The 22,569-nt window shown below is 45.6% G+C and overlaps 1 protein-coding gene across 2 annotated transcripts in view; it reads left to right on the forward strand.

The window, feature by feature from the left end:
* Positions 1-22,569, forward strand: part of coro2bb (coronin, actin binding protein, 2Bb) — a 60,191-nt gene that overhangs the window by 36,864 nt on the left and 758 nt on the right. Inside the window, exons 1-10 of one of the 2 annotated variants that reach the window (XM_036535805.1) lie at positions 2,831-3,000; positions 5,135-5,335; positions 14,436-14,552; positions 15,997-16,146; positions 16,583-16,747; positions 18,648-18,764; positions 19,360-19,464; positions 19,728-19,824; positions 21,322-21,434; positions 22,433-22,523. In XM_036535805.1, the coding sequence (XP_036391698.1) occupies positions 5,135-5,335; positions 14,436-14,552; positions 15,997-16,146; positions 16,583-16,747; positions 18,648-18,764; positions 19,360-19,464; positions 19,728-19,824; positions 21,322-21,434; positions 22,433-22,523 (1,156 nt within the window). In that variant the 5' untranslated portion in view covers positions 2,831-3,000. Of the gene's footprint in view, positions 1-2,830; positions 3,001-5,134; positions 5,336-14,435; positions 14,553-15,996; positions 16,147-16,582; positions 16,748-18,647; positions 18,765-19,359; positions 19,465-19,727; positions 19,825-21,321; positions 21,435-22,432; positions 22,524-22,569 lie in introns of those variants that run through there. The other variant, XM_036535803.1, reaches the window with a different exon arrangement.

Consider the following 22,569-nt stretch of genomic DNA (forward strand, 5'->3'; position numbering starts at 1 on the left):
CCGCATCTCGGTAGCTGCGAATGACGCGACCGTAACAGAGGTTTGTTTTTATAGGCTACCTCAACATTCCGAGTAGGCTTACTAGGCAAACGTTTAGCCTATGCAGCGCCGTGCCTCCGCACCCGACAGGGACTTGATAATATAATGGGAATCAGCAGTTGTCAGTTTTATTGTTTTTGAACGCAAGCAGTTCGTCTTGGATGGGTAGGTTATACCAGATGAAAACATGTAACATAGGCTACATAAGCATGGTGGTGGAAAGAAAGCGCGCGTGTTCATTGTCAAGTGTTGCAAGTACTGTAACTAGCGGCAAAACTGACTAATTAATTGACTTAATTGAATCGTGAATGGATATGTACAAATATAACAGTCGCAACAAAAGTAGGGAGTGTGTAAGTAGCCCGCATTTGAACACTAGTCTGTAACGGTAACATGAACCAACCAACCACGTCTCATAAGGCAATTAAGTTAGGTAGCGTGTTCATTAGCTAGCTAGCTGGCTAGTCAGTCCAACAGGGTAATGTTAACACTTTAACGAACCAGGCTTGGTTCTCTTAAGAAAGGGAAAACCTTTTCTGCACTGGCCTTATAGTCTAATGAACCTTACGAGTTTTTCCTGAAGTAGCGTAGCTATGACGTAGCTGCCGCACGTTCCTGCTGATTGACTTGTGAAACATGTCAATGGTCCTTTGAATGTCCTATCAATTCAAATGGTATGTGGACAGAAAGGTTTTTTTTTTTTTTGCTCTATCTTACAGAATTTGTCTGTGGTGTTCAACTTAAACAATTGTTGGTTGAGAATAGTTTTTGCAGTATCTTACCTACAATAGGTAGCCTGAATGGATAAGATTAATTTTGTGTTGCTTTCTACAGGCTAAAACAGTACACATGCATGCATGTACATTAGAAAGATTCAAGTGCATGTAATGTAAAATGTTCTGAACATTTCATGTCGCTCTCATTTCTACATCTGCCAACTAGGTTATATTAATTTAATGCACATCTCATTTTCTTGCTGGCCACTTTGTTCATGTGTAATGTTAAAGCCTACAAATTCTCAATCAGTGCAAAATGGATGAGCACTGGCTGAAAAGTCCAAATGAACATTGTTACCACCACCACTGCCAATATTGTTGTTAAAAATTGACATACAAACTACAATGTGCAATCAAAACAGTGTGTACCCCTTATGAATCAAAAGTACTAGGATGATCACATAATTGCCTGCAGATTGATTTGTCTCTCTGCTGTCTCTCCATTTCAAGCCTGTACATTACATTTATTCATTTGGCAGAGGCTTTTATCCAAAGCGACTTACAAGTGAGGAACAATAGAACACAAGTGAAAAACCATACGGAGTCAACAATGTTAGAAGCACCGCATGACCAGGTTTCAATGGTTGGCCAGGCAAGGTACAAACTAGCAGGTAAAGCTAATGAGTGCATTGAACCATTAGATTACTTTTTTTAAAGTTTAGTAGGAGACAGTTTTAGATATGAGAAGTTCCTCTAGGGGGTAGTGTTTCAGGTGCTCAGGTGAGAGTGGAAGAGCTGCGTCTTCAGATGTTTCTTGAAGAAAGAGAGCACAAAGAATACGTAACACTGTTGGGGAAGGTCGTGGCGAGAAAGGGTGTGAGTTAAAATGTTAAAACCCTACTTTTTCAACTAACTAACTCAATCAGCACTGTAAGCATTTCAATGTGAGTTACAAAGGCCACCCCTCCTGCCAAATCACTGAAATTGTGACAGTGTAGTGTGTCAAAAATGCGCTACCAGAAACACCCTTCCCCTGCATCTGCAAGTATGATACATATGGTATGGTACTGTATTTGTGTCATGGCCAGTGAACTATGGGTACGTTCACTCGCCTCCCAATCTCCCAATCACGCATTGTTCTCAATACGTACAAATCTGACTTAAACGTAAAATGGGTATTTTCTCCCTCTTATGGAAACCAAGAGAACTGCAACTCTCATGAATATTCATTAGCTCATCGGCGGTAGCAGCAGGAGAGGCATCTCGACAAGACACATACTCAAAGCAGTTTGAGAATTTAATAAATAAATGTAATCACAAGTTAACTGACAAATGTCCCAATTTCTTTGGGAGACCTTGTATGAATATATAAAAGAAAGTTATGAAAATCAGTGGCACAAAATCAGAAGTAATGTTTTTTAATAAAAAAACGTCATTTTTTTATATTCAGAGACCAATTTATGAGATGCAAAATCCACTGTCCTACTCCCCAGAAACGCACTGTCTCAAGTCATCTCTGAGATAATGCCCTTTAATGCACATCTCAAAACAAAACCAGACCACCACACACACACACACACGTACTCACTCACACACACATGCACACATGAAATGTGAGTAATAACTTTTCTTTGTCCAGCGGTCTTATCACGCTCATCTCTCACCATCTCTTCACTCCAGACCAGAGTGTGAAACCAAGTCAGAAAGGCAGCACTGATTGTGTTCTTGCATCCCTTTTTTGCATTCCAAGGAAGTCAACTAACAATAGCCCGCAGCCTGTGCTTGCCTCAGCCAATGACAAAGCTGTCTGAGGGCACCAGGATGTGAGGCACAGCGGCAGCAGAGCAGGAGGGAGGGAGGGAGAGAGAGAGAGGGAGGGAGAGAGGGAGAGGGCGCTGGTGCAAGCCAGGAGCCACATGCGCTGAGCTGAGCTAACTGGCAGGCCACTGCTGCAGTTTCCAGTGCTGAGTCTGAGGTCTGAGCAGGACGGAGGAGGGCGGGGGGTGGTGGTGGTGGTGGTGGTGGTGTGTTGGTGGAGGTGGAAGTCGGGACAAGGGGGGGGGGTGAGGATCAGCTGGGAGGAAATAGCAGGCAGATGAGAGGCGGCAGCAGGGGTCAGAGCGCACCGGAGGTACAGATAAACGTGGGGGACGGGCTACCTCTCTGTGAGGGAGAGCCGTCTGTAACGTGAGACCTGCCTGCCTGCCGGGCCACACCGCGCGTTGCTTCACGCTGCATCGGAAAGGTAAGACGTGGTTCATTAAGAGGTGCTCAGGGGAGCGCAGAGTGGGCGCATCCTGGATGCGGGCGCAAGTTTGAGGTGTACTGCAGAGCAGGCTGGCTGCTCAGCTCTTGCACTCTAACAGCGGCAGTGTAGCATAGTGATTAAGGAGCAGGACTCGTAACCGAAAGGTTGCCGGTTCGATTCCCCGCTGGGGCACTGCTGCTGTACCCTTGGGCAAGGTACTTAACCCACAGTTATCTCAGTAAATATCTAGCTGTATAAATTGAGAACGTGAAAAAACTAACCAATGTAAGTTGTGCTGGATAAGAGCTAAATGCCAATAATGTAATGCAATGGTAGAGCAGAGGCAGATAAGGATAAGATAAGGAATATCCCTGGAGGTTAAAGTAGAGGGGTAAAGCCGTAGAATTCACAGAATGACAAGGCATTTGCCCCACTTAGTAAATAGAACAGTTACATTGAGCAGTTCTGCTGGCCTGTGTATGAGCAACAACACATGAATCGAATATCCCCATGCAGAGAACTCAATGCCAGCGCCTCAGGCCGGACTCTGCTGCTCAACATTGTGCCTTTGTTTTGAGAATTAAACAGCCACTGTGGGCATGGTCTGTTGCATCAGAACCTGTGAAAGAAATTGAGATACAGGGCTGGATGTGATTGGACACAGCAGGGACAGCTTCAGAGGGATCTGTATTCCAGAGCATTTTTTGGAGAGGCTGGGTGATGGGTTTCTGGGCAGCGTATGGAATGAAGATTAGATCGCAGCATCTGCCACGGGGCTTTATGAGGGAAAGGGGCGGGGGGGTATGCAGTGACGGCTCTTTGCGCGAGTGATGTTTTAGCAAGATCGATGTTGTGCCGCTTCTTTCCAGTTAATGAAACAAAGTGATTAGCCGCTCCACCCCCCTTCCCCCCCCCCCCCCCCACCCCCTGGGGGCATGACTGTTTGCTTGTTTCAGCGAGGGCCATATCTGGTCCCAGCAGACAGACAATGCACGCAGTGTAACGGCACTGTGACTTTGCGTGTCTCCCTTTGCGTGCCTGGAGAGAGAGTGGCTTCCGACAATTCCCGATTGGAGTCCTGGTCGTGATGTCATCCCACGAGAGTGGGCTCGATTAGATCGGTCCGACAAGATTGGCCGCTACTGCCGCTTCCTGCCTTGCTGTTTCTTCTCAATGGGGGTCATTGAGCGTGGGCCCTGTTGGACTGGGCCGGGCTGGTCTTCTCCAGCCACTACCACAATAGGCCATTCTGACAGGGGAAAAGAATTTAACCTCTGTTGATGCACTCCTCTAAAGAGCAGCTCTTGTAATGTTGTGCAACAGAGATAATTGCGTCGGGGGGGGGGAGGGGGGGGCAGGGGTGGTTGGGGGTGGCAGGTTTTAGTTTTACAGATTTTTTTTTTTTTTTTGGGTTTTGTTTAATTAAGTAAACCACTTCCACTCTCTGTGAGGCCCTGACCTCTCAACTCATGTAGGCATGTGTTGCAAAAACAGAGGGAAATATAAACAGTCTTTTAAACAAAATTCATCTGCATGTCGCACAATGAATCATTGCACAGGACCCCATGAGGAGGGACAGATGCTGGCTGGCATTTTATCCCAGCGTCTTGATTGATTGTTTTATTGAGAGGACTTGTTTAGCTAACCACTCCCCCTCACTCTGCACACATGATAAGAAAAGAGACTTCCCCCGGTTTCCTCCCATGGTGTCAAAATACAAACAGACTGTTTTTTTTTCGGGAACATGGGGGTGGATCATAGTGATTTTGACTGCAAACAACAAGTTTCCATCTGGAATGCTGAGAGTGTGTCAAAGTTTTGACGGTTTCTCCTGTGTATGAAGGATTTTCGTGGACCTCAGAGAGATTAGGGATTACTGTGGACATCTGGATCGTTTTCTCACAAGAGGCTTCCTGTCCCTGGCTAGCTGTACTTTCTCTCCCCTCGTTGGCTATCCTTTGGATTCTATGAAAGATTGTTGCTTCATTCAGTTTGACCTGAATTATCTCTTCCAATGTGTTGTCATGATAGGATGTTACAGCGACTACATGGCGGTTTTAAAATGTCCCAATTCTTAACTGAGCTCAGCTTTCCTGAATACACTGTAACCTCTTAATGTTTCCCCCCACAGATGTCATGGCGTCCGACATACCGAAGCTCCAAGTTTCGAAACGTTTACGGCAAAGTCGGGAGCCGGGAGCACTGCTTCGAAGGCATCCCCATCACCAAAAATGTCCATGACAACCACTTCTGCGCCGTCAACGCCAAGTACCTGGCCATTGTCACGGAGAGTGCGGGCGGAGGGTCCTTCCTCGTCATCCCGATCACCCAGGTAACTGGCTGTTTCACACCACTCCAGCCTCCAGTGTCAGGAAACGCCTGGATTTCTGGATTAAAGCAGTAACAGAATTACGTCATTGCAACATTTCAGTGGAACGTGGTACCAATTGTACATGTCAAAACCATAGATATTCTATTTACTGAGCTGGAATTTAGATTTACCAATCTATTGTTCCGTGTTAAAAAGGGTCCAGTGGTAACAGAACATTTCAGTGCAAATTGCCTTTCTAAGGATATTTTTTTGTTCCAGACCCCTTCACAAATATTCACGAAAAGGCAGCAGATCAGAGCTTTTTTAGGTTAAACAATTGTATTTACAATGATAAGCACACCAGGTTTCTTTATCTATTCAATAAATACAATATCTCAATAGCATACAATATACAATAACACACATTCTAAAATGCGCCTAGAAGTCATATTTCTCCTGGGCAAAGCATATATAACATCACATGGACATTGTAACAGGCTGTGAAAAATAATTTCTTTGCCAGGATTGCAGTAAAGATGTATGGTTGGACAGCATACTGCTTCAGATTCTATAAAGACCTACAAAAAGTACCCAGAATAGTGCAGAGATTAATGCCTATATTTCCTCAATGATGCAAGATAATGACACTCTCTACAGTAATGGAAACTATGAGATATTAAGGTGCTTTCATAAGCCTTGGCCAAAAACAGTAATCTCTTCTACAGACTCTTGGTTTGTTACTTCAAAAATGCCTCCCATGTAAACAGTCATGCACTGGAAACAAAAGGATAGAAGTTACCATGTGTAGCCATTCTAGAATGGACTCAAAATTCTACACAGAGGTCATGACCCATTTCAGGACAACTTTCCAGCACTTTTTGAGCACAACTCTGAAGCAACGGAAAAACCTCTTTCATAGATCGTGTATGGTGATTAAATTCCTCTCTTTTTGGGATAGCTGATTAGCAACTGCAGTTTAGCATTTTTCTGTGTGTATGATAGAGGGTGATCCAAGTGCCACTGGCTATCCGTAACCCAGTGCACTCTCTCTAATCAGAAGAATACTGACAGAGGGCCTATATGCAAACAATTACCTGAATATTTGTGACAGCTGATTTGCTGCGAAACATTTCATACTTGTCCTGTTTGCCCAGGTTGTCACAGTAAAGAGAACTAAGTCAATTAATTAAAAGTTAGTAAGAGACACACACACATAACACATATGCAATGCACCAGAGATCCCAGAGTCCTGGTTATGGCCCCTGCTATTCCAAGTGGTAGTCTTCTTCATAGGCTGTGAGAATAAGAAATATCTGAATGCCGTGTAGTTTTAAGGTTCGACCTGGTCTGTTTAAAAAGCTCCTCGCAGCAAAGCCTGTTATCCTGACTGCAGACCAAATGCGTTACCAAGGCACAGTGTACATTTATCTGGCCTTTAATGCCATACACCGGAGCTGGACTTGAGTCAGCTGGAAACCAGTCGCTTCAGTTACGGAAATCAAAGGGATAGAGGCTTTGCCTTGCCGATCGATCACCAACACTCAATAGGTCACACAACGTTATGGGCGGTGCTGCTCCACAACCAATCAATATTTTCTGTGTTTTTGTTTTGACTTATGTATTAGTGCTACCCCATCACAATGGGATCACAATCACAAAGTTGTAACAATGAGTGGGTTCCTTAAAATTAGGACTAAAGGACATCACTGTTAAGAGAGGGGAATTTAAGCTTCCTTATGCAGAACCTCTCTCTTCTATTTTACTGCTATATCTGTGAATTTATGTATGTAATGTAATGTATATGTATGTAATAACTATTTTCTTTAGTGACCTTCAAGGAGTGTTCATTCTGCTTGGCTGGGAGGAAATATCTAAAAATACCTCCATGTCACACGTGCAAGAGCGCGTCTTAAACACTTTGCGGCTTCGCCTCCTCTAATCACGAGTGCCCCGCCCTACTTTTGCGGTGTGCTTTCTGTGTCGGGAACCTTTGTGACCCCAAACAGAGAGACCCGTGCTGGCAGGAGCACAGCGCCAGCGGGCCTGTAGGGGCTGCATGGTGCGAAAATAAATGATCCTTCTGGAGGCAGGGTTCTAATTAGGCAACGGGGTTCGAAATTAAAAGGCCGTCGCGCACGCAGTAATGGAAACATTTCTGTGGGGATTTTCTTTGGTGAAATGTATAATGTCTATAAAAAAAAAAACTTGCGAGGACAAAAGGAATCGAAAGAACACTGTTGAATCAGACATTATGATTTACTTCCAGGCTATGGCTAGCCAATAATGCGGGGCACACAAAGTGCAGCGTTATTTTTTTGGATTTGCACGCCTCGCCACTGCTTCTGCAAAAAATTAAGTTCTTATGCAAGCTGTCTGGATTTTTGTGGTCAACTGAGGGGCTGTTGTGACAATTCCCTTTATTTCCTGCATGAAAGTAGACTTGAGAGACCAAGCTGTGCTGATTGACTGCTGATCCTCCCCTCTCTGTAGCTCTTCCATCTGTCCCTCCCTTTCCTTTCTCTCGCTGTCTCTTTTTAACTGACTCCCTCCTCCCCTCATTTGGTCTCACTCAGACGGACTTCTTCGTCAATCTCTCACACTGACTCCCTCTTCCCTTGTTCTCTCTCACACTGACTCCCTCTCCTCTCACTCAGTCTCTCACACTGACTCCCGCTCCTCTCACTCAGTCTCTCACACTGACTCCCTCTCCTCTCGCTTAGTCTTTCACACTGACACTCTTTCCTCTCACACCCTGTCACACTGACCCTATCCCCTCACTCCTTGCTCTGACTCCCTCACCCCTTTTTCAGTCTCTCACAGTGACTCCCTCTCCCCTGGTTCTCTCTCTCACTGACGCACTCTCCTCTCGCTCAGTCTCTCACACTGACACTCTCTCCTCTCACCCTCTGTCACACTGACCCACTCCTTGCTCTGACTCCCTCCTGTGCCCAATGGGGGCACTGACTCCCGGTCACGGCATGTGGTCACACCCCTGGCAGCCTCGCTGGAGAACTTGGATCCGTCCTCAACAGAACTTTTGTCAACTGCTCTTCAAAGCCATTCAGTTTGTGTGCTTAGTCTGGGCATCTCAAATGCCCTTTATGTATTAATGAGTTCATTTTTGTGGTGTCTGATATTGGCCCTGTTCCCAGACATCTTGAAGGAGGGCGGAGTGAATAGTGACCATTCGATGCTCCTTTTTTTTCCCCCCTCTCATTTCATATTTTCGCCACCGCTGATCTCAATGCGGAACTGTCCTTCGAGTAAGAACACGGCTATTGCTGCCTGTCTGCCAAGCACAGCCGAGTAAATATCCGCTCTCTCATTCAAGTGTTGGTATCGGCATGAGGAGCAGTAGGTATTCAATCACTCCTGGCAGGCCTCTCCATCTTCCATTCCTGTTATTCTCCTAATGGTCCTGCTGCATAAACCAGTGACCTTGTGTTTCTCCCCATAAGAATGTCTACAAAAAACTACCAAAAAATAGGCCGGGAGTACATTTAAATCATACAAATTTGAAAACTTGCAAAAAGACAACTTGTTCATAGAGGAATAACTAGGTACAGGAATAAGTTTGCAATTACCTGTAACAGAGGTGCCTTTATGTACTACCGTAATTTTGTTAATTATTTTTGTGGTCATGGCAACCTGTCATTTTCATGGTGTGTCGGTGACACAGGCAGACGGTGCATAATGTGAACTCTGTCTGGAAGCGTGTGACAGCAGGGCTTGAATCATAGAGTGGAAACTGCATGCTGTAACTATGACTTTACTGCCAAGGGGATGAAAAAACTGAAACGGAAAAAGGTATAAAAAAAAAAAAAAACAGTATGCAATAATGATGTAATAAACAAGTGTCGGAAAACTCTGACTCTTTGCCTCGCAAAGTGGTCACAGGCACGAAAGACGGACCAAGCTGGTATCCACTGAGGGCCTATATCCAAAAAACCAGGACACAAGCATCCATCTGTTCCCCCCTAAGCCGAGAGAGGGCCACATGGTCACCCTTGAGAGACAGAGAGACAGAGAGAGAGAGAGAGAGAGAGAGATGGAGAGCTATAACAGCGGGACTTTGTCCTGCTCCTTGGTGGCCAGTGGCATTGCTGAGGGCTTAGATAAGACAGTGCACTTAGATTAAGTGCACTTCCCATCAGACAGGGACAGATCAGCTGTCTAGTCTGAAATGTGTGCTTCACACCTTAATTCACACCGTAATTGATGGCTGGCTTGGCCAAGCATATATCCTGCTGTGGTAGGGCAGCCATTGTGTTACTGCGATGCACAGGAAGTATGCCACCAGCAGGGCTTATTATTAGAAAAAGTGTTAATGAGCGTGCTCCACCACAGGTAGCTCACTCTGATTAAAACTAGCCTCCTGCGTTCCCTCATCTGCAGGTGTGGGGGTCCAAATATTCACATGTGCACACACACATGTGCATTCACACACACACGCACACACACACACACACACACACACAGACACACACACACCCGTGTGCATGCACGCACATGCACACACCCACACATACGTGACAGGCTGCAGCAAGTCGGAGACAGGTCTCACACTGCCCAGACTGCCTCGAATAAACAGACTGGCACCGACCTTGGCACCGCAGCGTTCTTGGACAAATTATACATAATGTCAAAAGCCACCCAGCTTGGGTCTATGAAAAAAATACAGGGAAGGCTGATATACTGCACCAAGCAATTATACAGCAGCATTTAATGGCCAGTGACCACAGTGCTCTCCTTATCCCCTGTGGTTCATTTTCAAATCTTTCAAATTTAAAATCAATTTTGTTTCAAATCAGATACACATGCTTAATGATAATCATAAGGTAACTAATGGTGCTTTTGCAGAGAATGGTCCTTTGTCCCCTTTAAGTACCTTTTTGAAAGGTAGCTTATGCATAAAAATGACTGTTAGACTGGCGGTGAATACAGCTCCAGTTTCCATGGAGAATCTATGCCCATGAACTTTTCTTGTGGCTTGTGCTCTTCATTGCCAGAAAAATGTTGCTAATTCTTTTGCATTGAAAAAGAGTTTAGAAAATGCAGCTTTGTGTTGATATGAGTAGCACAGTTGCTGACCTTCTCCGTGGAAAGTGTCAATAGCCAGGCAACAATGAAGCAACTTGTTGGGGTCTGGAGATACAGCAGACAAAGGATTACCACTGTGCCGAATGAAGTTAACCTTCGGAGACTGGGAGGCAGGGGAAAGATATTAAGTACTGATCAGAGCTTGCACACAGGCAGGGACTCATGCTGATCTAGGATCAGGATGCTACACCAAAGTCATGGTCGTAGATTAGAGGTGGAACAGAGATAGTGCTGTTTCTGAGATATGGCACTCAGCTGTTTTATTCACACAGCTTTAACTGAAAATAAAGTTCGGGGGAAAAAAAAGGTCAATCTTTCTGTAATGGCCTCCCTGGACCACGTCACATGATTCAGTGGAGTGCATCTCGGGGCTGAAATTCCTGTGTGGAGAAGCTTGTATCTAATGGAGCCTGTATCCAGTGGGGCCTAAGTGCCTTGGAGGCTAGGCTGAATTGGCGTGGGTGACTCAGCAAAGCACAGCCAAGACCTCCAGTTCAGCCAAATCAATAACAAGCATCATACTGTGGAAAGACCCTGCCCAATGCAGCATACAGTCTCTCTCTCTCTCTCTCTCTCTCTCTCTCTCTCTCTCCATTTCTCAGTGGGGCTAATGGGAATCCTTTTCCCACGAACAAGCAGAACAGAATTGCTGTGGCAGGAACAGAATTAGGTTGGAAGATTGTCTTTGTTAAAATGAGCAGAGGTGGCTGAGGAGAGCTACTTTCGTAATGTGAGGTGTGTTTGGTTTAATTATTAAGTATGGAGAGGATCTTTAGACAAGAAGTAGATGTTTAGCAATAATTCCAGTGTTGTGCCTCTCTATTAAGAGGGAAAAAATGGGTTGTCACGCTATGTCCGGGTACATGAAGCATAGACATAATGGCATGGTGAGGACGTAAGGATAACTCATTAAAAAAGATGAATGCTTCTAAGGTCACTGTCTGCATTATACCTCCAGTACCATTTAAATTTTAGACTCAACTTCTACTTTACTTTTACTATTTTCCACACACAGAATATTAGTGAAGATGGTAAAGAAATAGCACAAATGGAATTAAGCAGTGACCAAAAAAGTGTTATTAACAAATCAAACTTATATTATCTTACATGTCTTGCATTTTAGATTTTTCAAAATAGGCAAAAAAAAAAAAAATTTAAAAACAAATTTTTTTTTTTGGAAAGAAATTCATACATTGGCATTATGTCTTTTAAATATCGGGTATGTCCAAACTTTTGGCGCTGTATGTGGCAGTACTTGACGTGCTGAATACAATAAAAGAAGTTTCCTCTGCTTAGGCACATCACTGTTCATGGCTGAACCAGCACACACCAGTGCTGCTGATGGCGTGAGCGGCTCTTGTAACACACTCTAGACTGCATGTGCTTCCGAGCTGTTGATCTTTACAAGTAGATAGAACCACTGCAGGCTTGTCTCTACTCACAGTACACAGTGCAGTGGACTGGGTCCTGAGAGGGTGGTTATCTTTCACTCTCACTCCTCCAGTCTCAGCAAGGCAGGAAAGCTTTACCCTTCTCCTCCCCCTGCCCCCATCCACCCCCCCCCCCCCCCCCCCCAACCCCCCATCCTCCAAAAAGACATAATGCAAAAAGACTTCACAGAGGAAATCACTCACTCTGAGAAGATTCCCACTGAAATCTCCTCCTGTTGAGTCACTTCCTGTCTGGCCCGTGGCCGTTCTGCGCTGCTCTGTGCTGTGCCTGAAACCGGGCGTCCGTGTGCGTGCGTCATGTGTGTATATGTGTGCGTTTGCACATGTAAGCTCAGACTTCAATCACTTCATTGTCCTGTTCACACATACGCAGCACAGGGTCAGCCGGTTTTGGCACTGTGTGCCAGCATATCTTTATCAAAAACGGAAGGAACTCTACGGCCAACTGTAGCATCTCGTCCCTCGAGACTGCAGAAATGATACACTCTATAAAGTCAGAAACGCACTTACACACCGTGCGCTGTCTGGCTGTGGTGTTATATATTCATGCCCACAGAGGCCAAGGGGTAAGTAGCCTCTCTCAATGCAGGCGGGGGGGGGTGTTTGTTTGCTTCACAGAGCCGAAGGTTGTGTTGCTCTGCGTTGCTAAGCGTGAATGTGGCAGGGGCTATACTCCAAGGAGGGAACTCTCCAGAGGCAAAGCCATTGTGTGGCAGTTGCTAGATGAGCTCATGCCTCTCCAATTAGTTTCTCTTGTTTTAAGCACTTGAGAGCCCAGCAAGGGTGTGGGGGGGGGGTACGTGCGACTGGTACAGGGTAGTGTCGCATTCACACCATTAGTGGTCACATGACCCCCCCCCCCCCCCCCCACTGCCCCCTCTCCCTCCAGCCTTTGAATTCAGCCCTTTTCTTTGGTATCAGATGCAAACAGACACAGGCGGCGAAGTAACATACACACACTAGTCTATGAGGCTCGGTTAGCATTCGTGGTGGGTGGCGGTTACACAATTCAGTGCCCTCCAGACCAGTCAGATCTGTGGCATATAGAGGGGCCTGTCACCTCCAATCAGCAAGATGGACGGCCTTGTATCGACGTGTGGGAGATCAGACTGGATTATCTTTTTTACTGCTGCCGTGGGTAACAGCGACAGGGTGACACGCTGAATTAATATGTTTCACTGTCTTCTGTCCTCGCGTTCAAAAACTGTCAGCCGCAACTACGCTAATTATGCGTAACTGTGCTCCGAATTTTATGCACGTCCATCTTGGCACGAATTCTGCCACAGTGTTTAGCCTGGATTGAGAAAGAGAGCAGTTCCATAAATATTCTCACAGATTATGGCAAATTATCTTGGTTTGGGGTTAAACAACAAGCCTAAATTGTGTGGTCATTATAAATCTCAGCACAGTTGCCCTCAAGATGGTGAATTTCAGACACTGTTTGGTAGAGATAGCTTATACTAATGAGCTGCAGAGGGGGTGTGTGATGTACAGGGAGGAAGACAACCGCTAAAGATGTCTCCATCTTGGCGGTCGTATGGTCTGCAGTGACACCAGCACGCCTGTCTGTGACAGGGAGAACACTGACACACAGGGACAGAATTTGGCACTTTTCCAGCATGCATGACCTGAACTGTTGTGTCTTAGAGGAACACAGGAACTGAGAAGGAGGTCAGCAGATCGAGGGGGTATCAAACATTCGTGCCATCGTGACCGACATTCGGAGATTTCAGGGAAATGAACGGGTCTGCGCCCTGTTGCACAGCGCCACCTGGTGGGTAGAATTATGCACAGCAGTGAGTGTGTCACTCGGGTGGCGGGAGCTAGGTTTATTTAAAGAGTGACTTTTCATAGATGGCCTATGAAATATTAATTTCATTCTGTCAGGACTGTCATATTTGAATCCCCTGACTTCACAGTAGCCATACCCAATTATAAAGGGGTTTTCATTGGCTTGTGGTGATGCAGGGCTAGATAAAGAACAAACCTGATCTGTCAAATGGACTGTCAGCACCTGTATGTGAGAGTCTGAAAAGAAGTTACTTTTGTTTTTCTATACTAACTATTTTTTCCTTAGATTTCCACTGCCATTGTTAAAGCTCCAGTTCGTAATTGCATGCATCATCTCTCTGTATGCACTTTTTAAAGTCCTCTGTGCCTGCTTTGAATGATTGATTGATGTTTAATTGTATAACAAAGTCAATACTAGTACAGCCATTAACTCCTCATGTTGAGTTTGTATCTGTACTGTACATCCTAACTCAAATAAAGCACATTTGGGTATGTTTGCATAGTTTACACATTGAGTTGTTATGGATACTGTGACCTAGTGACTGTGTGACATATGGTAGTGTATATACTTGACTTCTGTTTTCTAGCCTGTCTAGTTTCAGGTTAGCACAAGCACAAGTTAAATTGTAGTAGTGCTTGAATGGTGTTGTGCTCATACTTAACGGTCTGGGAGTGTTGATAGCCTGGCCTGCCACTGTTGCTCATTTAACTTTGATGGAACAAGGTGCCTTTTCCAATTGCTTTGTGCTGTCTTTCTCTTTTCCTGCTCATCTCTCCAGACTGGCCGGATTGACCCCCACCATCCCAAGGTGTGTGGTCACCAGGGCAATGTGCTGGACATCAAGTGGAACCCCTTCATTGACAACATCATAGCTTCCTGTTCCGAGGACTCCTCGGTGAGTTACACAAACACACGGAACTCCTCTGTGCGGCACTCACACACACACACACACACACACGCACACGTATATTATGACAGACACGCACACAGTTATACACACATGTCACGTGTATATTATCACAGACACTCACAAACTCAAACACACACACACACACACACACACACACACACACACACATACAGCCTTCACAGGTGCTTACCTCAGCCCATCTCCTAAATTACCAATACCGCTCTTTGAACGCAAAGACTGGGTTCAAAAACTGCAACTGGTAAATGTAACTGGAAATAATTTCAGGCGGTTGAACACAAAAGAACAACTGCAGAGCCATTTCTTTGTGCAACCGTTATGCCCCATTACCTGCCGCCGCCTGTCACCGCCGGGCACTTTATTTCTCACTGGTGTGCAACATCAGCTGCGGGCTGGTGTGTGTAGAGCTCTATGTGTCACGCTGAGACAGGTTACCAGACTGCTGTAGGTACCGAGCCTCCCCCCCCCCCCCAGCAGACCAGGCAAGACGCGGCGGAGTTTGACCTTCAGCGGGAGGTGTGCGTTGTGCTCCTGTCATGCCGCGCTGCCTGTCAGCTAACCGTGGATAAGCCCCCTTCTCTACAACACATGGCTGTAATCCTTACAAAGAGCTCAGGGCTCTAATGCATCACCCTGGGCTGACTGCTGTTCTCCGCTCGCTTATCTTTCTTCGCGCTCCGCTGACATGTTGCGCTGGTCGCACTCGGGACATGTTCGCTGTGTCAGTCGTGGCGAAGGTTTCTTTAAAACGCTCCTCCGAGGTTCAGTTTTGAGTAACAGTATCGTAGTAATTTTAATAAGTCTGTCAAGAGTTGTTACCAATACAGCTTAATGTTTAAGGGCACCAGCGTTAAACTATCAAATCCTTAGGACTTTAAAGTGTCATGTTTACATATATATATATATACATAGTACCAGCCAAAAGTTTGAACACACTTTTCTTTATTTATTTTTACTATTTTCCACATTTTAGAATAATTGTAAAGACATCAGAACTATAAAATAACACAAATGTGAGTTGTAAGAGTTATAAACAAATCAAAACTATCATATTTTTTTAGAAAGAAACTCATACATAGGCATCAACTTCACAATATATGTTTGTCTAAGAAACAAATTTCAAGCATTTAAGATGAAGTATTTAGATCAAAATGTCTTTGAATGCATGTTGCCCATTGTCTTCATCAGTTATGTCCAAATGTTTTACTGGTACTGTATGTATCTATATATATTGGACCCTTTGAGGCTCGATTAGTATATAACTTCATAGATATATTTAACTGTAAGTATTAAAATATACAATATAAAAAGAGAGCACTGTGTGTGGCCCATGCCCGGGTGAACCCTAAAGCGTTCAGCTTCAGAGCGTGGAGGCCAGGGCGATGACGGACAGGTGTGTGCCCCGCCCCAGGTGCGGATATGGGAGATTCCCGAAGGCGGGCTGAAACACAACATGACAGAGGCAGTGCTGGAGCTGTACGGGCACAGCCGGCGCGTGGGCCTGATCGAGTGGCACCCCACCAGCAGCGGGATCCTCTTCAGCGCTGGCTACGACTACAAGGTACTGCCGCAGAGCTGGCACCACCACACTCTGCCCCCTGGGAGATCAGGGGAGGGGAGGGAAGGGGAGGGCTGCCACCTGAATGACATCAAACAACCACCTCCATCCCTCTCTCTCTCTCTCTCTCTCTCTCTCTCTCTCCATCTCTCTCTCTCTCTGTTTGCGATAGTCCTAGTGACTGTGTGATATCTGGTAGCGTATGTACTCATCTTCCCTTACTTCTGTTTCCTGTCTAGCACAAGCACAAGCACCGGTTAAATTGTGGTAGCGCCTAAATGGTGTTGTGGTCTGGGAGTGTTGTTAGCCTGGTCTGGCACTGTTGCTGATTTAACCTGAATGGATACACTTCTGTTCTGTTGTGCTGGAAGTCACTCTGGGTAAGAGTGTCTGCTAAATGAGTGTAATGTAATGCAATGTCTCCCTGTGTGTTGCTCAGATACTGATCTGGAACCTGGACATTGGCGAGCCGGTGAAGATGATTGACTGCCACTCAGACGTCATCCTCTGCATGTCCTTCAACACGGACGGCAGCCTGGTGGCCACCAGCTGCAAAGACAAGAAGCTGCGCGTGATCGAGCCTCGCTCCGGCAGGGTGCTGCAGGTGGGTCTTACACACACACACACACACACACCTGCGCACACACACACCTGCTCACACAAATACAAACACACACACACACACACACACACACACCCCTGTGCACACACACACACACCTGCTCACACAAATACAAACACATACAAGCACACACACACACACACACACACACACACACACACATACCCCTGTGCACACACACACACACCTGCACACACACACCTGCTCACACAAATACACACACACACACACCTGTACACACAAACACACACACACACACCTGCACACACACAAACACCTGCACACACACACCTGCTCACACAAACACAAACACACACACACACACACCTGCACACACACAAACACCTGCACACACACACACACACACACACACACACGCACAGACACACAAACACACACGTCTGCACGTGCATGTGTGTTCATAACCGTTGACCATGACCATTACCATTAGCTGTGCCATGGTAGTCCCCTCTCCCTCTGTATATGGATTGCTGTCTGTGACTGGAGACTGAAATTTGGTAGGGCAGCAGAGTAGCATAGTGGTTAAGGAGCACAACCAAACAGAAACACACACATAGATCAATCTCTATGTGGACAATACTAAATTTACTCACAATTACCTTTCCTGTGCAATTACAAAGGAATGTACCTACCCACTGTGAGGCCTGCTTGTTATTTTAGCTTATCACTTGGCTCTTCAGTGAGTCATAGAGATTTTGGTTACGTATTTCTTATATGCTGATACGCAGAGTCCTCGATGCATTCATAACATAGGCTGGCTGAGGTAATAAAGCATGACCTGACAACTGAGTCAGAAGCATCACAGAACCACCAAGTGCCACCTCACAGAGATATATTCAGACGCTCTTCATCAGCTACCCATGGTGGTTCCCAACTCATCAGCATCACCACCATTTCAGGGGTTAGGTTTCTCGGGTAGTTGATTGCAAATGAGGTAAACGGAGCCAGTTACGCACATTCTCCTAATAGACCTCTTCATTCCACCAAGGTCAGACTTAGCAGAGCAGCTGCAGACAGAAAACACAGCAACCACTGAGGAAAAAACCCTAACACAATGACAGAGCTCTTTAACAGCGCGCAAACTCGCTTAAAAAAGCTCTACGCGCGAATCAATAGAATGAACGTCAAAACTTGCGTTAAGGTCACATGAAACATTTAATAATTCACCGGGTTTTATGAGGTAAACGCTCCTCTCATGAATCAGTCCTTTTCAAGTCAACTTCAAATAGCCTTCTTTGCCCGAGGAATCTGAGTGAAGGGTCCTCTTTTGGGGCCTGGCCTAAATTATTAATACTGCGTCACGTGATTTTAGTCAACCTTTCTCCAACTCCATTACATTTTCACTGCATTGAAACAGCTGACTGACATTGGATAGTAAGAGGGTTTTTCTCCTTTAATCCTTCAGAGACTTTGGATGTGTGACATTAAAGACTGAGAAATGCAATGTCTTTCATGACATGTTCATACCCTTTGGGATACAAAGAAAGAACATAACCCTTTACTGATAAAGAAAATCATCTTTTGAGTAGACCTTTTTGTAGTCCAGTCCCTGACCTGTGCTTGGATCCATTGAAAACGTTTGATTTAACATTCCGTCTCTGATGACAGATTCAATGCTTTTTTCTCAGATCTTTTTGTGGCTTGCCCATGGCGAGACATTGCCCCCTGCTTTAACTCAGTAATTTGCATATTGATGTTGAATTGGCTTTTTAATTTAATCCAGGGTCAGCTTTCTTAAGTGTGCAATGTGTCAAGAAGACTGAGGCCAAAGATAACAAAATAGGAGAAAAAGAGATGACAAAACATCTTGTTTTGATCTATCTTCTCCAGCATTTATTCAAGAATTTTCCTCACTCAACAGGAAGCGAACTGTAAAAACCACAAAGTGAACAGAGTTGTGTTTCTGGGCAACATGAAGCGCCTTCTGACAACGGGCGTGTCACGATGGAAGACCAGACAGATTGCATTGTGGGACCAGGTGAGTGAGTGTGTGTGTGTGTGTGAGAGAGAGAGCTTGAGTGTTCATGTGTGTGTTCGTGTGTGTGTGTTCGTGTGTGCATGCATGTACGTGTATGTGTGTGTGCGTGTGTGTGTGTGTGCATTTGTGTTTATGTGTGTGTGTGTGTGTGTGTGTGTGTGTGTGTGTGAGAGAGAGAGAGCTTGTGTGTTGATGTGTGTGTGCATGTGTGTGTGTGCGTGTGTGCATGTGTGTGTGTGCGTGTGTGCATGTGTGTGTGTGCGTGTGTGTGTGTGTGTGTGTGTGCATTTGTGTTTATATGTGTGTGTTTGCGTGTGTGTGTGTGTGCGTGTGTGTGTGCGTGTGTGTGTGTGCATGTGTGTGTGCATATATGTTTATATGTGTGTGTTTGCACATACAGGCTTAGGCTTCAGTCACTTCATTGTCCTGTTTGCACAGATAAAGCTCAGGGTCAGCTGGTTCTGTGTGCCAGCATATCTTTATCAAAACCAGAAGGGACTCTGTGTGTGTGTGTGTGTGTGTGTGTGTGTGTGTGTGTGTGTGTGTGTGTGTGTGTGTGTGTGTGTATGACTCACACTGTGTGTTTCCCCTTTAGGAGGACCTCTCCATGCCCATAATCGAAGAGGAGATTGATGGCCTCTCTGGGCTGCTCTTCCCCTTCTATGATGCTGACACACACATGCTCTACCTGGCGGGCAAGGTAGGTGCAGCCTTTCGCAGGAAACACACTGCTACCCTGACATCTCAGAAACCAGCCACAAGGCGATGTTGCCACCTCCACCAAACACATCCACCCAAAAAGATCAAAATGAGCGGATCAGTGCCTTGCGCTGAGGTAGGTGGGTGTGAGAGTGTGGGAAAAGAATCTAGAGGACACTGAAGCACCGAGTGACTACAGACAGCTGAGGACGCAGAGGGTGTGTGTCACTCTGAGGGGACTGACAGAGTCTGGCTCTTCCACAGGGAGACGGGAACATCCGATACTACGAGATCAACTCTGAGAAGCCATACCTGCAGTATCTGATGGAGTTCAGGTCCCCAGCCCCTCAGAAGGGACTTGGTAAGTTAGCCTGCCTCTCTGCGCACCCGCAGATCAAATCATAACACACCGCCACTCTGCCCCCTTCTTTTCCCAGTGTAGGTCAATGAAGAATCAAACCAATCAAGTGTGTTAATTATTCCCTGTGTAGAGCCCTTATCTAAGCCAAATTAATGTTGGAAAGTAACCAAAAAGTCACTTTCCTTGCTTACACATTGTCCATGTACAGCCGGACATTCATTGAAAGGTTCAAGTTAAGCACCTTGCTCAAAGTCAGAATGCACACCCACAGTTCAAATCATAATGCACTGCCAATTTGCCCTCTTCTTTTCCCAGCGTAGGTCAATTAAGAATCAAACCAATCGGCTGTGTTAATAATTCCCTTCATAGAGCCCTTATCTAAGCCAGCTTAATGTTGGAAAGTAACCAACAAGTTACTTTTCTTGCTTACAAATTGTCCATGTACAGCTGGGCGTTCACTGAACAACCCAAGTTAAGCAGTCAAGTCAGAATGGCAGCTCCCAGAGTCAAGACTGCAACCTCCAGGTTACCTGCCATGTTTCTGCTGGGTGACAGTATTGGAGCTGGTAGTGTGGAACCTTTCACCCTCTTGTTGGTTGATTTTTTAATGACACCCCCTATAGGCCATCAATGGAAGGCCACACAGTCATAGTGAGTACTTGCTGTTGGAGTTGAGAGTTAGAGTAGCAGCCACTGTTGAAACACTGCCACACCAAACTGCTGTAGGACACACCCTGTTCTGTTGGACATGTGTATGCTGCTACTATGAGCAGAGGGACGTTATGAAAATATGTGTGTACAATACTCTGTATTAATGAGCGTGTATGTGTATGCGTATGTCATAGTATGTTGTGTATGCTGTTACAAATGGAATGCAAGTAAATGTTCTCTGTACTTGCTCAGATGTGTGTATGTGTATAGAATTGTTATTTACTGTAGTAAGATGTCCTTATCTAAATGGGTTGGAAAATATAATTTTGTATGATGTAATAATAATAACTGTAATGTATCATATTACACATGAGGCTTATGAAGCCCGAGAAGCCTGGTGGTCCCTGTTGGTCCTGTCGCATCATTGTGTTAAATCATTATCCAGGACTTTCTCCGCCATTGTCCCCCGGTGGTGGAATGAACCCCCCATCTCCTACTAAACAACATATAAAATGTAATAGCTTGGTTGTAATGGTTTAACCCACTCATTAACTTTACCTGCTGGTTGGTACCTCGCCTGGCCAACCTTTGGAACTTTGTCATGCAGTGCTTCTAATATTGTTGACTCCGTATGGTTTTTTTCGCTTGCGTTGTATTGTTCCTCACTTGTAAGTCACTTTGGATAAAAGCGTCTGCCAAATGAATAAATGTAAATGTAAATGTAGAAGCCCTCACAGGTGACAAACTGAAGTTGGCTGGTGGACATGTATGTGATGATAAATATGACCAACCCAACCCCACCCCCCCCCCCCCCCCCCCCCCAACCACCCCCCGCCCCTTCCAAAGGCGTGATGCCGAAGCATGGGCTGGACGTGTCTGCTTGCGAGGTCTTCCGCTTCTACAAGCTGGTGACACTGAAGGGTCTGATCGAGCCCATCTCCATGATCGTGCCGAGGAGGGTGAGTGGCAGCGACGGGCAGTACCGAGCATGCTCAGAACGAAATGCTAGGGCCGGGGCTCCATATGGTCGATAATGATTCATTAGCATCCATTACCAGCAGCAGCAGCAGATGCACCGGCTCATGGGTGGGTAAGGGCTCGCCCGGTCAGAGACCGAAAAGCGACGCTGTGACTGTCCTGCTGCTCGGCTGAAACTAATATTGCGCAAATGCCTCATGCCCCCTGATAAGGGGAGACAGTCACATACCAGATTTTTTTGTAATCCGTCCTCTCCCAGGCAGGGCTTTGGTAAGATAACAAAAAGACAGCTACATTTGGGAATTGGATAGTAGACAGCAACAGGGACCATTCCAAGGAATGGATCAGACAGCTCTTTGGCTCTCACCTGAACACCTGAAACACTACCACCTGAACCACTTTGTTATGTCTTAATCTTTCTTTTCCTACAAAAAATTCAAATGTATGGTTTCATACACTTGTATCTTTACTACATAGCTTGTTCCTTGTCTGGCCAACTATTGAAACTTGGGACAGGCAGCAGTTCTAATGTCGCTGACTCCTTAAATGGCTTTTTGCTTGTGTTGTACTCTGTCTCACTTGTAAGTTACTTTGGATAAAAGTGTCTGCCAAATGAATAAAAGTAAATGTAATTACACTGTCTAGCAAATCCAGAGGATAGCCAACTTGGTCCAGTCCCTGGGTTCGTTTTCAGATGCTTTTGGGCACCGTCGCCCCTTGAAACCACTGAATGATGCAGCTTCGCCTCTTATATTTATAATGCGTTTCACATACTGAGTCTCATGACGTCAGGGATAAGAACTTAATCTTGATGAGCGCAGAGGATGCACCACACCATGATAATTGCATCAGAGGACTCTTGTGTCTGTCCGGTGCATGAAGGAATAAGATGCTGCGAAGCGCTGTTGGGCCTCTGCTTTATAGCATCTTTGTCAGCCTTGATGAGAGTTGTCATGGTTATCTGATTGTGGCTTCGCAGTCGGAGACGTACCAGGAAGACATCTATCCCATGACCCCGGGCACGGAGCCAGCACTGACAGCTGAGGAGTGGCTGAGTGGAATCAACAGAGGTAAGAAAATGGCCGACGCCTGGCGCTCTCATTACCGAGGGTGGGC

This window comes from Megalops cyprinoides, chromosome 8 (genome assembly GCF_013368585.1).
Source record: "Megalops cyprinoides isolate fMegCyp1 chromosome 8, fMegCyp1.pri, whole genome shotgun sequence".
Lineage (NCBI taxonomy): Eukaryota > Metazoa > Chordata > Actinopteri > Elopiformes > Megalopidae > Megalops > Megalops cyprinoides.